The 24,272-nt window shown below is 37.0% G+C and overlaps 1 protein-coding gene across 8 annotated transcripts in view; it reads left to right on the top strand.

Moving 5' to 3' along the window:
* The window catches only part of AKAP6 (A-kinase anchoring protein 6), a 616,970-nt gene that overhangs the window by 246,895 nt on the left and 345,803 nt on the right, over positions 1-24,272 (top strand). For all 8 annotated transcript variants that reach the window (XM_007472509.3, XM_007472510.3, XM_007472511.3 and 5 more), the window contains one exon: positions 2,811-4,577. In XM_007472509.3, the coding sequence (XP_007472571.2) occupies positions 2,811-4,577 (1,767 nt within the window). The remainder of the gene's footprint in view (positions 1-2,810; positions 4,578-24,272) is intronic.

Here is a 24,272-nt window from a genome sequence, read left to right as displayed (position 1 = left end):
GGATAAAGATCCAGACCTGGAGACAGGAGGTCCTGGGTTCAAATTTGACCACAGATACATCCTAGTTATGTGATCCTGGGCAAGTCATTTAATTAATTGTGTAGTCAATACCACTCTTCTGCTTGGACCCAATACATGGTTTTGAGTCTAAGACAGAAAGTAAGAGGGTTTTTGTTGTTGTTGTTTTATAATTATTATTCCTTAGCAACTGTTGTAAATATGTAATCGAATTAGTGTCATAGATTTAGTGATGGAAGGGACCTTAGAGGATATCTAGACTAAAACTCTTATTTTATAAATGTGAAAACTTAGAGTCAGAGAGATTGAGTTGCCCAAGGTAAGTAACATACACTTGTAGGTGGTAGAACCATGAATTGGACCCATTTATTCTTTTTTCTTTTTCTCTTTCTTTTTCTCTTTCTTTTTCTCTTTCTTTCTTTCTTTCTTTCTTTCTTTCTTTCTTTCTTTCTTTCTTTCTTTCTTTCTTTCTTTCTTTCTTTCTTTCTTTCTTTCTTTCTTTCTTTCTTTCTTTCTTTCTTTCTTTCTTTCTTTCTTTCTTTCTTTCTTTCTTTCTTTCTTTCTTTCTTTCTTTCTTTTTTGTATCTACCCAGTTTCCCCTAGTTCTTTTTTATTTGGTCAATTCCAAACATTATTCCTTGTTTATAAAAATCATTTTCTATTCCTCCCTCTCCTCCCCCCACCCCTCCCATAGCCAACGTGCAATCCCACTGGGTATTACATGTGTCCTTAATCAGAACCCATTTCCATGTTGTTGGTGTTTGCACTAGGATATTCATTTAGAGTCTACATCCCCAGCCATATCGCCTCGACCCATGTAATCAAGCTGTTGTTTTTCTTCAGTGTTTCTACTCCCACAGTTTTTGGAACATTGCATTGCCACTAATGGAGAAGTCCATTACATTCGATTGTACCACAGTGTATCAGTCTCTGTGTACAATGTTCTCCTGGTTCTGCTCCTTTTGCTCTGCATCACTTCCTGGAGGTCGTTCCAGTCTCCATGGAATTCCTCCACTTTATTATTCCTTTGAGCATAATTGCATTTCATCACCAACATATACCACAATTTGTTCATCCATCCCCCAATTGGAGAGCATCCCCTCATTGTCCAATTTTTTGCCACCACAAAGAGCGTAGCTATGAATATTTTTATACATATATTTTTTCTTATTATCTCTTTGGAGTACAAACCCAGCAGTGCTATGGCTGTGGGCCCATTTTTTTCTGATTCCAAATTCAGTATTCTTCTAAAATTTTTTTTTGGTTACATTAAAATTCCCAGGCATCTCTCATCTCTCTCTTTCTCTCCCTCTTCCTCTCCATTCTTCTCCCCCCCCCCGCCCCGTGTGTGTGTGTGTGTGTGTGTGTGTGTGTGTGTGTGTGTGTGTGTGTCTTCTCCCTCCCTCCCCTTCCTGCACTAAAGAAGGTATTATTTGACAAAAAAGATATATGTACATATAAAAGTATGTCTTGCTTCTATTTGTCAGTTCTTTCTCTGGAGATGAACACACACAAGTCATTCTTCAAACAATATTTCAGTTGTATATAGCATTCTCTTGGTTCTTTTCACTTTACTCTTTATAATTTTTACATAAGTTTTCCCATTTTTTAAAAATTAAACTGTTCCATCATTTTTTACTGTGCAATCATATTCCATCACAATCATATGCCTCAACTTGTTTCACCATTCTCCAATACATGTGCATTCCATCAATTTCCCATTCTTTGCCACCACAAAGAGAAATACTATAAATATTTTAGGACATATAAGATCTTTCCCTTTTTCCCTGATCACCTTAGGAAATAAACTTATCAGTGGCATTGCTACAAATCCAGTACTCTTTAACCAGCAACATCATAGTGTTCTATAATAAATATATTTATACTTTTTGAGTCCATACCTGGGTCATAAGAGAGAAGAGTGATTCCTCTGCTTGTAACTACAGGACAAAACAGTGTAAGGGGAAACTCTGAAAATATTTTCCACCTTCTGAGAGAACTAATAGAAGAATGAATAGTTGTTTTGCTAATACTTGTGCTAACATTCCTCATGACATCCAAGCATATCTCTCTGGCTTCAGACCTTCAGACTTACTATTAACCTCTCTCTTGGATTTGACCAAATAGGAAGCACCCATTGTTGATTTCTTACCTAGTTATATTTAATAAACAAATAAAATTAATATATTAAAAAAAAACAAACTTTCTGAGTAGAGATTACATCTGTTACTTGCCAGGCACTGAGCTAAGTGCTGGGGATACAAAGAAAGGTAAGAGACATTCCCTACCCTCAAGGAGATCACAATCTAATGGGGAAGACAACAGCAAACAACTGTGCACAAACTATCTACAGGAGAAATTAGGAACAATCAAAATAGGGAATATTTTTTTTTTCTGTTGGTACAAATATAAATAGCTCTACTTTGTGGCATTTATGAAGATTAAGATGTCTAATTTGTCTAAAAGATTATATTCCCAGGGAATATTTTATTTGAGAGAAATTAATAAAAGTAGTGCATGTGCGTATATATGTATGACTTTCTAAAATAGAAAATATTCAAGAAGAAATGGTTATATTTGGGTCAGAATGAAAGCATTTCATCTCTCATATTTTTTACAATTCCCCAGTGCTTAAGAAGTTCATTGTACAAAGCTATTCAGGCATTGAATGTTATCCCTCTGATTGCATTTCTCATCTTTCCTCTAGTGTATGCTAACAACTCATCTCAATAGCAATGGAGTGTTATAATTGATGTTGCATTTCCTGAAACCATTTCCATTGTCTGTTCCAGGGTCGTTTGGACTCTTTAACTGAAGTGGATGACTCAGGACAGTTAACCATTAAATGCTCCCAGAATTATCTGTCCTTGGATTGTGGCATTACAGCTTTTGAACTGTCTGACTACAGCCCTAGTGAGGATTTGCTTGGTGCCTTGGGTGATATGACCTCTGGCCAGGTTAAAGCCAAGCCCTTTGATTCCTGGAGTGAAATGGATAAAGACTTCCCTGAACTCATCAGAAGTGTAGGTCTCCTTACAGTAGCTGCTGACGCTGTTGCTTCCCAGGACAGTGAAGCCATTAGTAGTGAGGAGGGGACTCACTTGCCACTTCCCACAGTAGATGAAGGCAGAAGTGATGAGAGCAAAGAAACACCTGTAGCCAAAGAACTTCCTGTCTTGCCTCCTCTTGGTTCAACAGGCTCAGGGGAAAAAGACAAGCCACTCTCTTCTGATGCAGTGACAAAGGAAAACAATTCCTCATCGAAACCTGGTGCAAAAACACATCCTCCTCTCTGTGAAAATGCAACTCCTAAGAGGTCAATAAGAGACTGTTTTAATTATAATGAAGATTCTCCCACCCAGCCTACTCTGCCCAAACGGGGTCTTTTTCTTAAGGAAGATACTTTTAAAAATGAACTCAACGACAGTGATGGGAAGAAACCGATGACTCTCTTAAAGGCTGAAATGAGTAGGAGTACACCTTCGCTGTTGGATCCACCAGACAGGTCAAAGCTCTGCCTGGCATTACAGTCCTCTTATCCAATCAGCCCATCCGCAGTTAGCCAGTCTTATGAGTGTTTGCACAAAACAGGTGACGGGAATCTCGAAAATCCAGTTAAGGGCCACTTTAAAGAAATCTCTTCTAGCCTAGAAAGGCTTAATGAGTACAATCGTAAAGAAAAATCCCTTCGAAGAAAATCCAACAAAATCTCCGAGGCTACAATTTCATGTCAACCACCTAATGAGGGATCTGGTACTGGGGCAGCCAAAGAAGCTAAAAATCTGAAGAACTCAGTAGTGCCGAATGGAATTCCTTCTTGTATCTCCAAGTCCAGAGAGAGGCCAGAGACAGATTCTGCTTCTACATCCTCAGCAGATCTTTGTAATCCAAAAAACCTGAATGTCAAATTGTCCCCAAAGTCAATTCCATCTAATTTACCACCTGTTTCCCAAGGAAATGTCTCTGTAGCTGACTCAGACTCTATCATCTCCCCATTACCCATCCTTTCAAAAAACAAAAGCAAAAAATGCTATTCTTCCTCTCCAAGTCACATTGCTAGAAATGGCCAAGTTGTAGAAGCCTGGTATGGTTCTGATGAATACTTAGCTCTTCCATCCCACCTTAAACAGACAGAAGTGTTAGCTTTAAAGCTGGAAAATCTGACCAAACTGCTACCCCAGAAACCTAGAGGAGAAACTATTCAGAATATTGATGACTGGGAGCTGTCAGAAATGAACTCAGATTCTGAAATCTATCCTGCCTACCAGATTAAAACAAAGCACAAAAGGTTAGGCAGAATATCTCCTAGTTCCTCAAGTGATATAGCATCTTCCCTGGGGGAGAGCATTGAATCTGGGCCGCTGAGTGATATTCTTTCTGATGAAGAGTTATGCATGCCCTCATCTGGCATCAAAACATATAGAGCTGAAAAGTCAGAGACAGCTCCATCCTCTCAGAAAAATGAGAGCTCTGCCTCCAATAAGACAACTTTAATTCAGCAGCTGATGGAAGATATCCAACACCAAGACAACTACGAAACAATCTGGGAAAAAATTGAGGTAAGGCTTTTAAAAAATTAAAAATTGTAACCAGAGTGCTTCTCACAGGACAGAATATTGAGAGATTGCTAGTCATAATGCACCAATCTTATTATTCTTATTTTAGAGATGAAAGACCTAAAACCTATGTTCAACAAAAGAGCTTTTAAAAAATTAGGAAAGCAATCTTGCTATTGTGATAGGCCCACATTTTGTTCTCCTAACTACTATAAAGTGGAAAAAAGAATCATATTTATTATATCAGACCAAAGTAGAGGTCACAGGAACTGCTCATCAATCTTTCAACATGTTGATCACACTTGAAAGGATATATTTGTGATTGGCAGAGCTTTTTGCAATCAATATTGCTTGTACTGAACTGAGATGCTAATGAATTGTGTAGCCCAAAGTAAATAATACGTTAGGTAGTAAATACTTTTTGAACTTAAATACCTGGATCTGCAATTATCTCAGCTATATCAGAATGAAATCATTCCTTTTCCCCTTTTAAGCTCATCTGCTCATCCCCATCCCAGAATTGCTACTTCTCTCCTAGATAGAAACAATAGAGTTCAATTAAACTCTTTGGGAACATGTCTCCTTTTAATCTCTCTACATCATTATATCATTGGCTAATCAGTGTGATTTAATTCATTGTAATTCGATTCAACTCAACACACATACTTTCTAAAGTACCTAATATATGCAAGGTATTATACCAGGTATTAGGAAAACCAAGATAGAAAATGAAAGGGTAACTGCCCTTTAGGAGCTTACATTCCAGATATACCTTGAATCATGCATACATCTCTAGAACATAGAAATGCCATCTGTGCTGTATACATTTGCTCTAAGAATGAGATGTTGGTGTTATTAAATCAAAACTAGCAAAAACTCCATTTCCATGGAATTCTCATTCATACAAGGGCAGATAATCAGAATTCTGAGAACATAGTTTCTTATATAAATACAGTGCAACATAACTTTGGTCTTTTGGGAATGAATAGTCCTGCCCCCAAAGATTATTTACTATTATAGCTGTCATGATCTTTCCTTAAGTAATAGTGTTATATAGAAGATTCATTTGCTGATCACAAGAAAGAGATGTCAGAGATACAGAATAATACCATAGAGTACTAGGGCTGAAGTCCAGAAGACCTGGTTCACATCCCACTTAATTCCTAGCTGCATGACCTTGGGCAACTCACTTAACCTTTACATGGTTCAGGCCCAAGTTTTATCTACTTAAATACATGATAAAGAGTAGAAATCATAGATGAATTGTGGTCTATGGAATTGATAGAGAGAGTTGTCACACTTGGAATTTCCTACCCTGATGAAATCAAAGATCTTTCCTATATTCCTGTGAGAATTAAAAGCTATTAACATAGGTCAATAAAGATACCATATATTGGTTTAGGTCTTTACAGTTCCCAAAGTGCTTTTTTTGTACCTACATATCACTTAATGATTCTAATTTATAATCCAGTGAGGAAGGCAACAAGGATATTTTTACCTCCATTTTACCAATGAAGAAATAGAACCTGAAAAATTAAAAATTTTGCCCAAGATACCATTGCTACTAAGTGACAACACCTGGCACTGGAACCCAGCTCTTTTGCTTCTTTTTACCATGCCTATTTGCCTCAGTTAGGGTGGCTATGAAGTCAATTTCATATAGAAGTTGTATAATTTTAACATATTCATTAAAAAAGGGAAGATAATAAACCTTTTACAATGCCTAATACAATATGCCAGGCACTATGCTAAGTGTTTTTACAAATATTATCTCAGTTGATCCTACCTGTTAAATAATCTTTTGAGGGACATAAAGCTTTTTAAATGTCTGGGGATAAATTTGAACTCAGGTCTTCCTAAATCCAGCCTCTGTACTTTCTCTACAAACCATACCTCTTGGCACCTCTGAACTAGAACTGAATTTGCCCAAGGTAATAATCCTAAGCAGGAACATGATGGGATAAAAGCAATATCTTAGATTGTGCACTCTGCAAGGATTAGAGGAGGAAAAACCTGGAGGTAGAGAGACTAGTTGGGAAATTAGTAGGCTAGTATGAACATGAAGAAATAGGGGCTTTAGGCTAGGGTTGCAGAAAGTTAAAATTGAGGGATATCAAAGGAAGATCCCACAGGACTTATTAGCTAATTTTTATTTGATAATGGGAAAAAAAAAGGGAAGTAACATAGTACCAGACTGGGAATTGTTAAACCTGGGTTTCACTTCTGGCACTATCATTGAATAGCTGAATTAATTGGTACAAATCACCTGTTGTAAGTCTCCATTTCATCATATGTATAATGCACTTAATTATTTCTAAAATGTTTGCAAGTCTTAAATTGAATTAATTCTATGATTTCGTGAAATCCAATCACGGGATCATAGATTTTGAGCCGAAAGTGACTTCAGATTTCACCAAATGAAATGACTTTATTTACAGATGTGGAAGCTAAGGGAGGCTCACAGAAGTTCAGCAATTTACTTAGGGTTGCACAGTTAATAAATGTCTGAGGCAGAATTCAAATCCTGGGCTTCACAACTCCCAAGTACTATGCTGTACTGCTATAGATAGTGAGACATTGGCAGAAATGAAGTCAGGAATGGTAATGTTCTTAACTTGGGAAAGTTATATCTTTAAGTACACTGGGGCCATGAGGGTATACTTATACAAAACATTACAAAAAATTGATCTTGGAAGTAATGAAGCCAGTGTAATTTACTGAATGGAGAGGTAACTTCCACACTTTAGGAGGATCATTTCGTCTGCTGAATGGAAGATGGATTAGAGGGGTGAAAGACTTAATCTCAACTCTTGCAACTCTTTTACAATCAATATTGCTTGTATCGAACTGAGCTTAATAGTCAAGGCATGAGGTGGTAAGGGTATCTACCAGGGTGGTGACTCTAGGAGTAAAGAAGAGTACATATATAAAGGACCTTATGTGAAAATGGCAAAATTGCACTATTGATTGGATATGTTTATTGAGTGAGCGTGAGAATTTAAAGATATTACTGAAGTTGTCATCCTGGGTGACTGAGAGTTTGGTGATGCCTATGACAGTAATAGTAAAGTTGGAAAGAGGAGAGGGTTTGGGGGAAAGATAATTACTTCTATTTTAGTTATGCTGATTTTGAGATGCTTATGAGACATCCATTTCAAGACATCCAAAGGGCAATTGAGGATGTAGGACTAGAGCTCAAGAAAGAGAACTCCGTTTTGGTCTACCTTGCTAGATTTCTCTGTATAATTCCTTTCAAATATCTCCAAGTATCTCCAAAGGTTCTGTCCTGGACCCTTTTTTCTTCTCCCCTCTTTTATCTCACTTGCCGATCTTATCAGCTCTCATTGTTTCAGTGATCATTTCTATATAGAGGACCCCACCACCTAAAAAAAAAAAGGTGGCAGAGAAAATATTAACAACTATCAGTACCTTCACTTCCTCTCCACTCACTACTCTTTTCTCAATCCTCTGTTCTCTGGTTTCCAACCTGAAAAAGTTGGAAATCAAGGCTGGTTATATATTTTTGAGAAAAGCATCTCCATAGAGATAATTTAACCCATGGGAGCTGATGAGATCACCAAGCGAGAATATCTAGCCAAAAAGAGAAGGGGATCCAAGACGAAGACCATTTGTTGTTAGTAGGTTAGATGAAGACTGACTAGCTAGAATTAGCACAGGATACTTTGAAGTGGCAATTCAACATATAGGAAGAAAACTTGGAGAGATCAGTGTGATCAAAACTTAGAGTGAGGGGAGTTTTTAGAAGAATGAAGTAATCAACAGTATCAAATACTGCAGAGGTCAAGGAAGATCATGCCTGAGAAAACGGTAAAATATATATATATATATATATATATATATATATATATATGTATATATGTATATATAAAATAAGGGACGGGTGTTAACTTTGGAAAGAACGGTTTCAATTGAATGATGACTTTGGAAAATAGATAACAAAGGTCTTAGAAGACTGAGGAGAGGAAGTAGAAGTACAGATAATCGTTCATACTCTTTTCACCACTTTGGTATCTCTGCATAGAGATGATCATTGAAACCATGGGAGCTTTTGAGATCTCTATATAAGATAAGATAAAGGAGAAGAAAAGAGGTCCTAGGACAGAACCTTTGGAGATACTCATATTTGATAGGTGTGATATAAAGAAAGATCCAGCAAAGTAGACTGAAAAGAAGAACCTGGAAAGAACTGTGTTGTGAAAACCTAGAGAGAAAAGAGTATTGAAGAGGAATTAATGAGTGAATGAGTGAATCTAAGCATCCTTCAGTGGTTATTGGTGTTCTGCTAACTCTTTCATTATCCATCATGGTTTTTTAAACTCTTAGATTAAATTCCTACATTGGTTATTTAAAAACTATTTTATTTTAACAATCTATGGGGCAATTTTCCTTGTCTCATTTTTAAAAGGCCAAGTATTTGCATATAACAAATCAGTACCTCTATTACCATGACTATTATTACAGTGTTATCAATGGGTTTGTAATGGAAAAGTCCAATAACTAACCAGGTGAATCTTATGTTTTTCAGTTGTTTATCTTCTTGCACAGAACTTGTTCTGCTGACAGACCAGGACTCTGTCTTCCCCAAGACACCTTTCTTTTGTCATAAAGGTCATAAAATAAATGAAAATAAATGAATTAAGGGAATCATGCAATTAATCTACTGGAAATAACACATAGAACTCAAGCCCTTGTACTCTCAGAGATATTTAGATTTTCTTTGACCTGAAAAAAGAAAGAGAATAGATTTGAAATAAAGACATGTTTCCATTAAGCTGGCATTTTTGATGGATATTTAACACTTTTTAAAAACCAATGAAATGTTCTCAAATTAGTGAATAGACCAAAGGATAGTTCTATCCTTACACAAATAGGAACAAAATATGTAGCTTGGCAAAGATCTGCTTAATGAAGATAATCAGGAATGCTTGGTTAACAGGTGAGTGATTAGAGAGTAAAGGAAACTAATGTACATGTACTGAGTGATAACTATTGTACAAGCATTGGAATAGATACAAAGAACTATTATACTTGATCCTTGCCCCCAAGCAGCTTCTAGACAAGGTAAAAGGATGCCATATGGATCTCAAAAGTAAAATTATCCCACAAGGCTATGTTTTCTAAGTTCTTTTTGAATCAGGTTGTATCCAAATTCATCTTCGCATCATCAGCATTTAGCATAGTATCTTATACGTAGTAGGTGCTTAGTCTTTTGAATGTTCGAATGAAATTAATAAATTCCAAGTAAATGATATAGACAAGTGCTACATGAACACAGAGATGAACAATATCTTTGTGGGCTGGGACCACTCAAGAAGGCTGGCTTAAAAAAATACACCACAAAATTGTTTTACATCTTATCTTTTTAGAGACTAGATTTATTCCTCTCAATGCAGATGAAGAGGAAAACTCAAATTCTCAAGCTTTTTTTTTTTCAGAAATGAAACTTTATATAATACATTTGAATGCTTAAATATAAATAACAATCTCCAACATTTAAATAGGACAATTTCAAGTCTCAGAATTCCAGATGAAATTTCACTTTGCTGAAGACTTGTTTATCATGAAATCATATAGGTAAAGAGACCTATAAATGTGATGTTTTACTTCAGAACGTTAGGGTAGCATTAGAAAAAATATCCTTTCAGATATCTCATTGTTAGTTCTCTCATGTCACATATTTTCCAGTCATGCTAAAATCTGAAAACACAACCCAGAGAGAAAATACTTTGTTATCTCATACATGTTGGCATGCAACTAATAACTGGCTCAACTAGTAGTCAAAAGAGGAAAAAATGGCATTCCCTTGAGTAGAAGAAGTCTAAATATCTTTATAAATGCTAGACAAAAGCATTTTGGTAATATGTCAGTCAGCTGCTAGTGGCATTTTTATCCTAACTGAGTATCTGACCAGATCGAAAGCCTCCTCAAGGCCAACTAAATACCATTGCAGTATGCCAGTTATTTCAGTTTCAGTGATACAAATGCTTATGGGAATGCCTTTCCTTTACAGGCTGAATAAAGTGAAATTGTGATCAAGTCAGATCCTGATTTTGTTGTAGCAGGTTTGACCTTAGAAGAGTAGCAGGTAATATTGGTGGTGGGCCTCTGAGATTTTAAACACCAGGTGGGTAGTTTTAAGTAGAGGAGCTTTTTTGCCCAGGGATTATTTTGGTGTGGTATTCAGACAGGAATGTTTCTCCTGACACAGAATTGATTAATTATCAACAGTCTTTTTCTGGACACTGTTCTTTGGCCAGAGGTCTGGGAGCCTTTTATATTTATCAAGACTTTAGGATTGGTTTCTGCATTTTGACTGGTATTTATAACAAATTTGTTCAAATGTCATGCTATTTTTACTAAACTTGCTCACACTGTACTGAATTAATTTCTTACCACACTGCCTTGAGAGCTTAGAAATCTAGGCTGCTGGATGAGCAGTGTTTAAGTTTCTATTAGCATCTTAAAGAGGCAATGTGGCTTAGTGGATAGATGGTAAGCATAGTGTCAGGAGACCTGGGTTCAAGGTCTGACTTTGAGGCCTCCTGCTTGTGTAACCTCAGGCAAGTTATTTAAACTCTCAGTGCCCTAGGCAACTCTCTGAGATTCCAAATTTTAGATGAATTCAGCAATTTATCTGCATCTGGGGAAGGAGTTCTAATACCCGTTGTTTCTTATGCAGCTGAAATCTCAGGTCCAGAACCAGAAAATATTTCTAAAAAACAACTTGTAGAATTTTTAAAAGCATAAGACATGCATGTCCATGAAACATATATGTTATCATGGGTTATCTAAATGTAGCTTTTGCAAGTTACTGATAGATAGGACTGGAGGAGAAGAGGAGAATGAGTAAGAAAGCTAATGGTGAGGGACAGGCAAAATGGCAATGGCATGATTTCAGAGAAACTTGGAAGGATAGACTTACATGAACTGATGCAGAGTAAAGTGGGCAGAACCAGATGAACATTGTATACAGTAAGAGCAGTATTTTTTGGTGAACAATTGTGAGTGACCAACTTATTCTTAGCAATGCAGTGACCCAAGATAATCCCGGGACTCATGATGAAAAATGCCATCTGGCTTCAGAGAAAGAATCTTCCTCTTCTCCTTTTTCTCTTCGAGATCTCTTCTACAAAATGACTAATCTGGAAAAAAAAAGTTTGTATGTAATTTCACATGAAAATCTGTATCAGATTGCTTACTATCTCAGGGAGGGAGGAAGAATGAGAGGGAGAAAAGAAGGATAGGAAGGAGGGAGAGAGTTTGGAACTCAAAATAAAAAAAAATTAAATTGTTTTTACATGTAATTATGTAATTAGGGAAAATAAAATTATTTTAAAAATAATAAAGATAAGGGGCAGGCAGGCCCTTGGGAAACAGTCATTGCTGAAGAAACAGGTTCCCCTCAGTTTACCTATCCATTTCAACAGGTAATAGTTTCCACTCAGTTTACATTCTTTATTTCATCAGGCTAGATATTCTTTTTTCTGGTTCTCCAAGGGAAAACTAGACTAAACTTTATATCTGTTCCCTAAATATTGCTAATCTAGGGGTGTAATAGATTCCAAACAAAAGCCACTTCCATAGTACCTCTTGGGGGGGGTGATTCTTACCCTGTGATTATATTCACAGGGTAATTCATTATTTTTCATTATTCATTAAATTCAATATTCATTAATTTCTGTCTATACAAGAGACTATTGCAAATATTGAATAGCAAGTTGACCTATTTATCCAAGCAAATAGTAAACAGAAATCATAGAAGTTATATAGGTTAGTATATACTAGACAAAGTGCAGAGTGAATGAACTCTTTAGATGGGAGCAAGAAGAGATAACAGCTTAAACAAGAGACAGGTCTTGATATTGGGAAACTCCCTAAAGTTTCTAGGGAGGCAAGCTGGAAATCAGGAATTTGGTTAGGAGCCGACTTCTCCTAAATATCTGGAGTTTACAAAATCAATCAGTCTTTTGGTATGTTTTTCTCTCTGGGTGTCTCTGTCTCTGTCTCTTCCCCTCACCCTCTCCCCCTCTCTCTTCCCAGCCTTCTCCTCAAGATGTTTGCAATCAGATCCCAAATGAGTCTGGCACCATGTGTGTCTTCTCAAAGAAGGAATGTCTGTCCTCTTCAAAGTTCTCACATCAACTCCGCCCTTCATCAGCATTCTCTCCAACAGTCTGGTATCATGACTACTCAAAGGCACAAAGAATGTCAGGGGATTAGCTGAAAACCTGGCATAGAAGTTTTATACTGAAGAAAGCATATTCATACCAGACATATTTATCTTTTTCTCTCTTGCCTTGTTATAACCAATCAGTATAGTGTTAGCTATTTAGTAAAATGTTTGTCTGATATATCTTTTCCCTAGAATTTTTCCTCATGTTTCAGGTGGCCTATTTCTAACTGGGCTATGCTTTCCCCCCCTCATAACTTATAGCTATATCATCTTGAGAGAACTTGAATAATTAATTTTTTAAAAGGACTATGTAAAATATGGATTGTTCTCTAACAATCTGGTCCCCCTCCCTCTCCTTCCATCCCCTCCTCTCTCTCTCTCTCTCTCTCTCTCTCTCTCTCTCCTCTCTCTCTCTCTCTCTCCTTCTCTCTCATAGCAAAGAGGTAACATTGTCAAGATTATTATATTTTATTTTTTGCTTTTTAATTTGCCATTTTTAGTCCTTCCACTTCTGCATTATTTCTCTTAATTCTCCATTCCTTTTTCCTTTCTCTCCTTTTCCTTTCACTTTTCCTAGAGCCATTAAGTGATTTTTCCCCCATTTCCTTTTTGTTTTTCTCTTTCCCTTTTTCTTTGGGCCAACTTCCATTTGCTGATGTATATATATGAAATATGTCTGACAAAAGGATTATCTTTAATCTTGTTTGCTCCAGCCCTACACAGAGAACTTCCTGTCTGTCAAAAGTCTTGAGCACTCCTCTATCCCATTGGACATAGCAGAGATGGTGTACTGCAACAAAGACATAGAGGCTATAAATGGTATTTTGGTAATGTTCAGATTTAATTAATTAATCTCCTATTTATGACTACTTGAAAAAGATATTCAGGAAGTTTGAAAATATTCAGTAGGCCACTAGAGGAAGCATGGTATGGCAGACCTTGAGTACAGGATAATCTGGATTTAAATTCTACCTCAGAGAATTTCAAATTGGGTGACTGGATCAGATATTTAACTTCCCTGTACCTCAGTTTCCTCATTTGTTAAATGAGAGGATCAAATTTCATGGTCTCTAAGATCCCTTGCAACTTTGCGTCTATAATCCTATGATCCTATGACAAGCTTTGTGGGAACAAAAATTTCCCCAAGACAATGGTTGCAGAAAATGTTAGATAGGCCAATCATAGCAATGGAGAATACAGACTAGATCTGTGATTTCCGCTAACTAAGGAACTCCCTAGTGAGGGAACTAGGTCTACTAAGGCAAGTCAGCACCTTCCCAGTAATTTAGAGTCTTAGATAGGAAGCATTCTCAAGTATATCTGGAATCAAATTAAAATCCATTTGGGAAATATAACAAATAAAAATACTACAAAACATTAATTTGTGGTTTTCTAAATCAATACACTGCCTCAGAGATCCATTTCTATTTAAGTTTCATGCCACCTACCTAGAACCTTGAGAATTTGAGTGATTAGTCCAATGTCTCACAGTAAGTATGTGTGAGAAGTGGGACTTAGACTTGGGTCTTCTTGGCTTCAGCTCTCAATCTAGCCATGATGCCTTCCAATAACAATAATTATTGGGATATTTATCTCCAATGAACTAATATTTATAAAGTGCTTAGCACAATGCCTGGCACATAATATAAATCATACAAATACTGTTGTTATGGTTGCTGTTGCTATTGTTATTATTATTCAACAATAGCTGATATTTATAAAATCCTTGAAAGTTTTATAGGATGTGAATGACCATTGAATGAGTTGTCAATGCAGTGCCCTGTCTGAGTCTCTCTGTGAACTCAGCCAACTCTCTAAGATTTTAAGTTAGGGACAAGTGACACGAAGAAACTGCATCAGTGGAGTGAATTTCCAACACTGATGAAATCACAAATTCTGAGCTACACACACAAAAGGGATAGATTGAAAGTAAGGAGAACAATTAAAAAGCTATTGTACTAGTCTAAGTTTGAAGTGAAAAGCCTTGAAGGGACCTGCTGGCAGTGGGGATTAGAACAAAGAGACAGATGCAGGAGACAACACAAAGGAAGAGTAGACAAGAAGATGATTGATTGGATGTGAAGGTCAAAAGAGAGGGGAAGAGTCAGAGACTGCTGAGCTTTCAAGCATGAGATGTAGAATCCAGAGGGTGTAGAAAATCATTAAAACCACTAAGTGGCACCACTTTCTCCTGTTTTTCCTACCTATCTGACCAGGTAGCACGGGTTTCTACCTGGAAGAATGGGCAGATGAGAATAATTTGTTCCAGTGGTCATGGAGGCAGTCAAAGCAGGCACTGTGGAGCATCTAGAGCTTGGTCACATAGCTTAAAAGCCAAGGCCATCCATTGCATCTCAAGCCATCACCTGGAGTCTTGCTTTTTGTTTTGTCACTGGACTTCCATGACTCTGGAAGAGACAGTGAGGCTGATGCCTTTGTGCCACTGTGCCTCACTTAAATCCAATTTGTGCATGAGTCAAAAGACATCACCTGTAACATCATTTTAGTCCTTCTTGAGTATGAAGGACAACAATCAACCTATCTGACCATTCCTGTTCAATCTCCTTTGGAATATCTTCATCCAGCTCATGCTTACTAAATGTGGGTGCCCTGCAAGGCTCTGTTCTCTTATCCCTCTATGCTATTTCAGTTGGTGAAATCATCAGCTTCCATGGATTTAATGATCATTTCTAAGCTGATGATTCTCGCATCTATTTATGTAACCCTAACCACTTTGCTGACATCTTGTTTTGTATTTTCTTCTGCCTATTAAAACATTTCAGGCTGGATATCTTATAGCTATCTTAAACTTTAATCATCTAAAACTAAACTCATTCTCTATCTTCCCCAAACCTCTCCCCTTCCAAACTTCTTTATTCTTGCCTTCTCTCTGTCCACCAGGCTTCTATATAACCTACATGCCATTTTTGATTCTTTACTCTCATGCCCTCCCACTGCTCCCCCTGCCCCAATCCAGTCTGAAGCCAAGAGTGGTCAATTTTACCTTGGTAACATCTTTTGCATATGCTCCCTTCTCTCACCCTACCACCAATCTCGTATAGGTACTCAATATCTCATGCCTAGATGATTGCAATATCCTGCTGTTTGGTGTGTCTGCCACAAGCCTCTCCTCACTACTGTCCACCCTCCACTCAGCTATCAAAGTGATCTTTGAGAAGCATAAGTATGAGGATCTCACTACCCCACTCCATAAACTGACAGGATCAAGTACAAAATCTTCTGTTTGGCCTTTAAAGCCTTTCTCATCCTTCTCCTCCCCTCCCTTCCTATCCCCTCCCATAGGCTTTCAATCTCCTTAACCTTGCACCCTCCTCCCCCCATACTTTGTGCTATTATGACAATGAGCTCCTTGTTACTCCTCACACAAGCGACTTCATCATCTCACTCCAGGCAGTTCACTGTCTGGCCTCCATTCCTGGAATTCTCTTCCTTCTCATCTCTGCCTGGGAGCTTTGCTAGTTCCCTTCTAATCCCTGCTAGAATTCTGTCTTCTCCAGGAAGGCTTTCCCTATCCTTCTTCATTCTAGTGCCCTCCTTCTGTTGATTATTGCCTGTTTATTTGGTAGATAGCTAATTATTTGCATATTGTTTCTGCCATTAAGTTGTGAACTCCTTGAAAGTGGGGATTATCTTTACCTTTCTTTGTATACTTAGAATTTGGCACAGAGCCTGAAATATACTGAGTGCTTAATAAATGGTTTTTGACTAACAGACTGTGAATGACTGTTAGCTTTGAGATCAGGAAGACCAGAGTTCAAATCTCTACTCACATCCCTTCTAGCTCACTGAATCCCTCAGCCTTAATTTCCTCATCTGTAAAATGAGATTAGTAATAGTACTTGCCACACCCTGCTATTGTGAGGATCAAAGTATTAAAATACCATATAAATTCTAGCTATTCTTATTATTTTTAATAAAAATCCCCCAGAAAAGCAAAAGAGAGGAATTAAGACATTTAAAGAATGAAGAGAGAAAAGATAAAGGTCATCATGTCTATGAAGACTGTGGCCAAGAACACAGTTGAAAGGCTCTAAATCAACAGAGATATGGCTTTTACATAAAATTACCAAGGTCTCTTTTAATGCTAATAACCTCTCTTATAGGATGTAAAAAAATAAATCTGAATTCAAATTTCCAATTAATTTGTTGGAATGCCATTTCTTTTTCATGTCAAGAACATTGCTCAAGGTTAGTCAATAAGAACCTTAATTACCCTAAAGCAAATACTGTCTTTTTTAATACAGTGAGAAGTTTTGGATCCTTGGGGCAAAGACAATACTGAGGCTTCAAGGAAACCAAAGCCTGAGAAATGGGAATTTACCACCATCTTGAGGCTGAATCCTGTTACTGCATGTAGCTTAGAGAGAATTAGGATCTTCTGTTTCACATAAAAAAGAATTCTATTCTCTCTTCATTTCAATAAATACCATTTGCAAGAAAGCTAGCTGATAAAATATTATTTTGTTTATTGATGTGGAAACACTCTGATTACATACACAATCTTTTTCTTTTGATAAAGATAATGATAGTCAAGTAGTACCTTTGTAGAGTACTTTAAAAAGAAATTGCATTTAAGAACAAATTCCTCTATGAACAATGAAAACTAAAAGGGAAATTAACTTGATGTTATAGTTCTCAGTACAATGAATATAATGCTTATTATATTAGTGAATTCTCTATCATCCTTAGATACAGAATTCCAGGATTTTTTTTTCAGGTAGAAAAAAGATGTGACCTGGGAGGCAGAAAATCTGAGTGCATTTCAGCTCTAATAAAAATGATCCATGTAATAGGAACAACCAGACCTCTTCACCTTCCCTATTTTCTTTCTCTTCATATTTTGATATTTTAACTGAACTAGTTAAAATCCCTACTTTTCTTTGTCTTCATAGCCTGTCCACATTTATAATTGTACAGATATGGGAGTATAAGACCTATGATTTCATTCCATTCAACACATCAAAATATTTCCTTGATTTAATAGAAAAGTTCTAGAAAGTTGTCTGAAGCTGAGGCACTGAGAGGTTGTAACTTGTTCAGGGCTACAAGATGATATTGCAGATGAGGTTTTTTTTTTGGGGGGGGTGAGGACTTCCCCTTTGCTGCTCTGAAAAAGCACCAGATGGAAAGTTGAATCCTTTCTCAAAGCTAAGACACTGCCCCAGGGCTGGTTCTTTTCTCTGAGGCATATAATGCTTACTGAAAAGCTGCCAAATATCAGAAGCAGGACTTTAAAAATTCCTTATCTTCTGTTTTAGAATTGATATTAAGTGTCAGTTTCAAAGCAGAAAAGCCGAGGGCTAAACAGTTGTGGTTAAGTGACTTACCCAGGGTCACATAGCTAGGGAGTATCTGAATATTTGAACCCAGCCATGGCTCTCTATCTATTGAGCCACCTTGCTGCTCCCAGAAGTAGGATTTTAACATAAGTCTTCTGGACTATTTCCTATGCTTTTTTTCACTAAACCATGGCTCTTATCTTTTTTTTTTAATTTGGTTTATACCTATGATTTTATTGGTGTAGGGAATTTCTGATTAGGAAACATCCTCTATAACTGTTCTGCAGTTTGTAATTCTAGAGTTGCTTGAGGGCATTGAGCAGTTAAGTGACTTGTGACTGAGGGGCTTGCCCAGGGTCATTCATATAGCCACTATTTCACCAGCAGGATACTGAGATCAATGTTTCTTATTTTCTATCTTAAACCCTCCATAGTAGTCTCCCCCAAAATACTGTGACAGGAAAGAAAGACAAAAGGAAGGAGAGAAGAAACAAAGCCAGGGAAAGAATTAAAAAAGTAAGAAAGAGAGACAGAGATGGAGAGGCAGAGAGAAACAGAGACAGAGGCAGGAACAGAGAGGGAATACATTTATTAAATGCTTACAATTTGTCAGCATTATCTTTTTTTTATTTATCCTTACTTTCTGTCCCAGTAACAGCTCTAAGATAGAAGAGCAAGGGATAGGAAAATGGGGGTTAAGCTAGTAAATGTCTGAGGCCAGATTGGAACTCAGGTCCTCCTGACTCCAGGTCTGGGACTGTATCCACCAAGCTACCTAGCTGTCCCACTGTGTTAGCATTATCCTAAATGCTGGGAATACAAATATGAAAAAAAAAATGACAGTCTCTGTCCTCAAGAAACTTATATTCTAGTACATGACAATATACACACTGGGGAGGGATTTTCAAATAGGAATATTTTAGTCTGGAATGTCACAAGGATGGGGCCAGAAGAGAAGTGATTGATATATCATTCCCAGATGGAGGTGTTAACTCAATGAATATTATCAGAGCTAGGAGTAGAAAGGGATGGGATGGCGTATAAGGAGACATTTCTGGAACATGGCTAGAAGTATGGAGTAAAGAAGACTAGAGAGTAATGTAATGGGTATGTGTATGGCAGATGAGGAGAACTCTCATCCATCCTGACCCTAGGGTTCTAGAGCAGGTGCAGGAATGCCCTCACAAAGGCAAAGGAAGAGAGAAGGGGTGGCATGAAGATGCCAATAGAGCCTTTTCACTTCTTATTAAATATCTCAGGCACATAATTAAAGTGTCAGTTGAAGTTCCTTGGGCTGCCCATCTTTTATTTTTGATTTATATTTGATATTTTATTTATATTTGATGCATGCTTTACCCATTTCCTTTTTTTAGTGATACATTTATTCTGTTTCTTATATTGTTCTCTTTATCTTCCACCTGTCTATTTACACAAGCATATCTATCTATCTATCTATCTATCTATCTATCTATCTATCTATCTATCTATCTACCTATCATCTCTCTCCATTATTAATTCATTTGTTTATAAGCTTATATATTTATTGTTTGGATTTATTTATTTAAGAATGGGTTACCTCATCTAACCCAGGCAGAAAGTACAGGGGCTTTTTAGAACTCTGACTCCACTAGTGATTGGCATGAGATCTTTAACCTATTCTTCTGACCTCAGCCAGTTCATCTCACTTTATATAACTTGATGATCCTTAAACCTTGGGGATAACCATATTAATACTGAACGTGCTTTGGATACCTGGTTGGCATAGCCCAGTGCAGCTAAGAATTCTTTAGCTTGTTATGGCATATGATTGCGACAGAATATGACTGCCCCCCAAGAAATGATAAGCAGGTTAATTTTAAAAAACAAACATGGAAAGACCTACATAAAATTATGAAGAATGAGAAAGAACATTATATCTAGCAACAGAAATAACGTATGAAAAATGACTTGTGTATGTCCATCTCAGAGAAAAAAATTATGAATAGAAATAAGTAAGACATAGTTTTATATATACATATGTATTTCTTTCAAATGGTACCTTCTCTTGTGGAGAAAAGATGGGGAAGGTGAAATTAACCTGGGAATTTCAATGTAATCAACAAATAAATTTATTTTATTTGAGGTTTTTTTTTTTTTTTTACAAAAGAACTCCTCGGCTTAAGATATCTATTAAGCCTTAGCCTTCCCAGTAGGTGGGAATTACAGAGCTGTGCTACCATGTCTGGAAGGACAGGTAGGAAATAAACAGGTAGTTTAGGATGCAGACAGGTGGCTCAGTAGATAGAAGGCTAAGCCTGGAGTCACAAAGACCTAAGTTCAAATTCAACTGCAGACACTTTCTAAGCAAGTCACTTAACTGTCAGTAGGATGACAAAAGGATCCACTATATCCACTGGAGAAGTGGTCTAATAGGTCTATCATGTCGAAGAGTCAATCATAACTGAAACAATAAAGTAGTGGCAATATGAAGGATAGAGGTCATATCAATAATAGGTGATGGATAGAGGGCATTACTTGTTGTATATTGTATGCAAAGATATCCAAAAGTCTTGTTCAAAGGATAACAAAGTCAAGAAGATCTGTGATTAAAACTTGCATTTGTCACATACTGACTGACTGTGGACAAGTTGCTCAGTGTCTAGGCAACTCTCTAAGTCTTGAAGTTTGAGAGCAGGTACTACCCTGCTTTGGTAAAGTGAAATAACAGATCAAGTTAAAAAAAAAAAGAGAGAATTAAGGACTGTTCTGAGGCCCTCAGAATGAATAGATAACCTTACCTCGGTGAGCTAACACTAGAGTTGGGTCCTTTTGAACTTATTTGGTGTATACCATTCTATTTTTAGTGTATTCTGTCTTTCTCAGTTTCTTTCATTGTTTGCCTAAGAATTCTGGGAGTGGTTAATATTATCTCTATTTTATGCTTCAAGAAACTGGGGCATAGAGAGCCTGAGGACTTGCCTTGTCAGTGATCAAGTACTAAATGAAATACTTCAGCTCTTGTTTGGTGGTTTGATATTCACTTGTAGGAAACTTTGTGGCCACCTTGAACTAGAGATTTGATCTAAGTCTTGGCATACTCCTTACATGGCTTTACTGAGTGTTTAATCACAAAAGATTTTATAAGATGCTATCTGGTACTAGTTTGTGAAGGTGACCTGTACATGCAAGGCTAGAGAGCTAGATGAAGGAGATATCGTTTTTGTTTAGCGTTAAGGGAGAGGATTTTGCCACACAATTTCCAGGAAAAAGATTAAATGCATAGCAAAATGGAAAGTAAGTAAAAAGAAAGAGAAGAAAAATGGTATCCATGGTTAGTTAGGTACACATGGTGCTCATGGGCCAGAACTTCCCCATGGACTTTAGGTTAACACACACTTGGGACTAACCTAAGTAATATTTTTCTCCTAGGTTCATATGTCCACCTCTGGGGGAATGTCTTTCCTTCTCTCTGTCCCTCCCTCCCTTCCTCCCTTCCTCCCTTCCTCCCTTCCTCCCTTCCTCCCTTCCTCCCTTCCTTCCTTCCTTCCTTCCTTCCTTCCTTCCTTCCTTCCTTCCTTCCTTCCTTCCTTCTTTCCTTCCTCTTTTTCTTTCTTTCAGAAAGTGACTGGATCCAGTTCTCCATCTTTTGAAGCTAAATAGATGATCTTTATCTCCAAGGAATGCCATTGAGATACTTTTCTCTCTATATATCTGGTACCTCAACATTTAAAATTAAGAATTTTAAATTTTGAATTTCATTCACAAGAATACCAATCAAAGGCTAAAAAAATAAATTCTTAAGAATTCTGATCTGGCTTACAAAAGCAAAGAGCCAGGAACTATGTATATAGGAACTTAACTCTTGAGCATATTATGTACTTCTTAAAATTGCCATTTTCTGTTTCCGGGAAGAATGAAGGAATCTGTCCTTCCTCTCTTTGCCACTGTCCAGCCTGTGAGTCTAAAAGGGAGATAACATGAAAAAAAAAAAAAAGACTTTTATAGACAACATGGAAAAGAGTGGCTCTTCTGTCTAGAGTCTATTTCTCTCTGATACCAAGTCACCAATCATCTCTTCATTGGATCAGTGCTAGCTAATCTCTACAGAAGTCCAGCTCTTTCTTGTTCTTCAGTTTTCTTTCCCTCTTTAAAGGGGTCATTTTCTTGGTAATGGTTAGAACCCAGGAAGATAAATTTAGAAACTCTATTAACTGCCAATTGATATGTAGAAAGACCAGGAACAAGCCCTTCATTTTTTCCTGGTCAGGTACAGCATTTTTTCCCCTTTTTCAAATTAAAAATTGTTCATAGCTTTTCTGTGTATTTGGAGCCATTAAATCTGCAAATGGGATTCTAATCTCTTTTAATGACCTTCACATTCTACAACAATTTCCTTCTACTTATTTGCATCAATTTTCCAGTTATTTAAAATTTAGTGTTGATTTATAAGGAGAACTTGCTAATCAGGAAAATATTCAGGGATACTATAAACATATGGCTGTAATAAAATGTTCAAATCTCCATTTCAATGTAAAGGAGCCAGCCCTCTTCCTTGTAACCCTAGACAATCTTACCTACAGAATATGATTAATTAGCCATAGGGTGGGAAGTGGGATAACCTTCAATGGAAGGTAAAGGAGAGGTGGAGGAAAAAGAGAGGACAGAACTGAGAGGTCAGGGAAGAGCAGAGAGGGGCAGAAGCTGAGATGACAGAGGAAGATAAATATTTCTTTAAAAAGGAGTGGGGAGGGCAGGAAAAGGCAAATGAGGAAAATGAAGAATAGAAAGAAGTAAAAGGACAGAGGAGAAAAGTACATATGAGGATTTTTTTTTTAATGGGGAGGGAAGAATGGGACATTAGGTGGTAAAGAATATATGTACTGACTGGGACAGAATCTGTATAATTTGTTTCATTTATTTATTTATTTAATTGTTACACCCTTATGTTTTACCTCAGTCTCAATTCTAAGAGAGAAGGGTAAGGGCTAGGAAATTGGGTTTAAGGGATTTGCCCAGGTCAAACAGCTAGGAAATGGCTGAGGCCAGATTTGAACCCAGGTTCTAGACAGAAACCATTAAGTGGACAAGAGGATCAGCTGTTATTATTTCAGTCAACTTAATCAGTAAACATTTATTTAGTACCTACTGAATGCCACGAACTATTCTAAGCTCTGGAGAGAGAAAGACAAAAGTGAAACAGCCTCCGCTGCAAGGAGTTAGCATTTTACTGTAGGAAATAGCATACATGTATGTCTGTGTATATGTGGACTATACAAGCATACATACACACATATATAAATTTACTGTATGTATATAGATATATCTATAGATGGAGAACATGTTATACCTCTATACACATATACATATTTAGGTGTATGTGTACATATGTATTCTCATTTATATTTGTATCACTGTCTATAGGAAGATGTAGATATTTGCAAAATAAATATAAAATTGGGAGAGGGAGAGGCACTAGTAGCTGCAGGTGTCAAGAAGGGCTTTATTCTTTTTCTTTTCTCTTCTTTTTTTGTAACATTTATTTTTAATATATAACAAAGACATAATATATATATTTTGTTATAAACATGTAATACATTCTAACAAATGTGCATTTTCTTTTATTTAGAAGGAAGCACTTAAACTGAAGCAAAGCAGGAATTCTAAGAGGCAGAGGTGAAGAGTGGGAGGGAAAGCATCATTAGGACTGGGGATTGCTATTGGAACCATGCATTCAAGGGGGAAATGGAAGGTGGATCCCAAATTATATAGACCTGAGACAAACCAGATCTGAGGCTTCAAAGGCCAGGAGGAAATGGTGCAGGGAAAAGCAGGAGAATGTGGTCTCAATACACAATGAATCTTAAGAGAGCCAGGGCAGAAGCAGTTGCTGAAGGCCAGGAAAACTGTATAGCAAAAAGAGCATTTGATGATGGATTTGAATTATGACTTTGTTACCTACTGTCTATATGAGCTTCAGATAGTTACTTAATATCTCTGAGTTTCAGTTTCCACACCTATAAAATAAGGAAATGTGGTTAAATTATCTGTTTAATCATGATCACTGGTCATACTGTGAAGAAGTCTTGGATTCAAATCCTGCCTCAGACTCGGGGCAAATCACTGAATCTTTGAAATGCCTCATTGTCTTCATCTGTGAAATAAAAGTGTTGAACTCAGGTCTCTCTCATGTTCCTTTCAGCTTTAAATCTACTATCCTATAACCAT

This window comes from Monodelphis domestica, chromosome 1 (genome assembly GCF_027887165.1).
Source record: "Monodelphis domestica isolate mMonDom1 chromosome 1, mMonDom1.pri, whole genome shotgun sequence".
NCBI classification, from domain to species: Eukaryota; Metazoa; Chordata; class Mammalia; order Didelphimorphia; family Didelphidae; genus Monodelphis; species Monodelphis domestica.
This window is presented reverse-complemented; position numbering and strand designations above follow the sequence as displayed.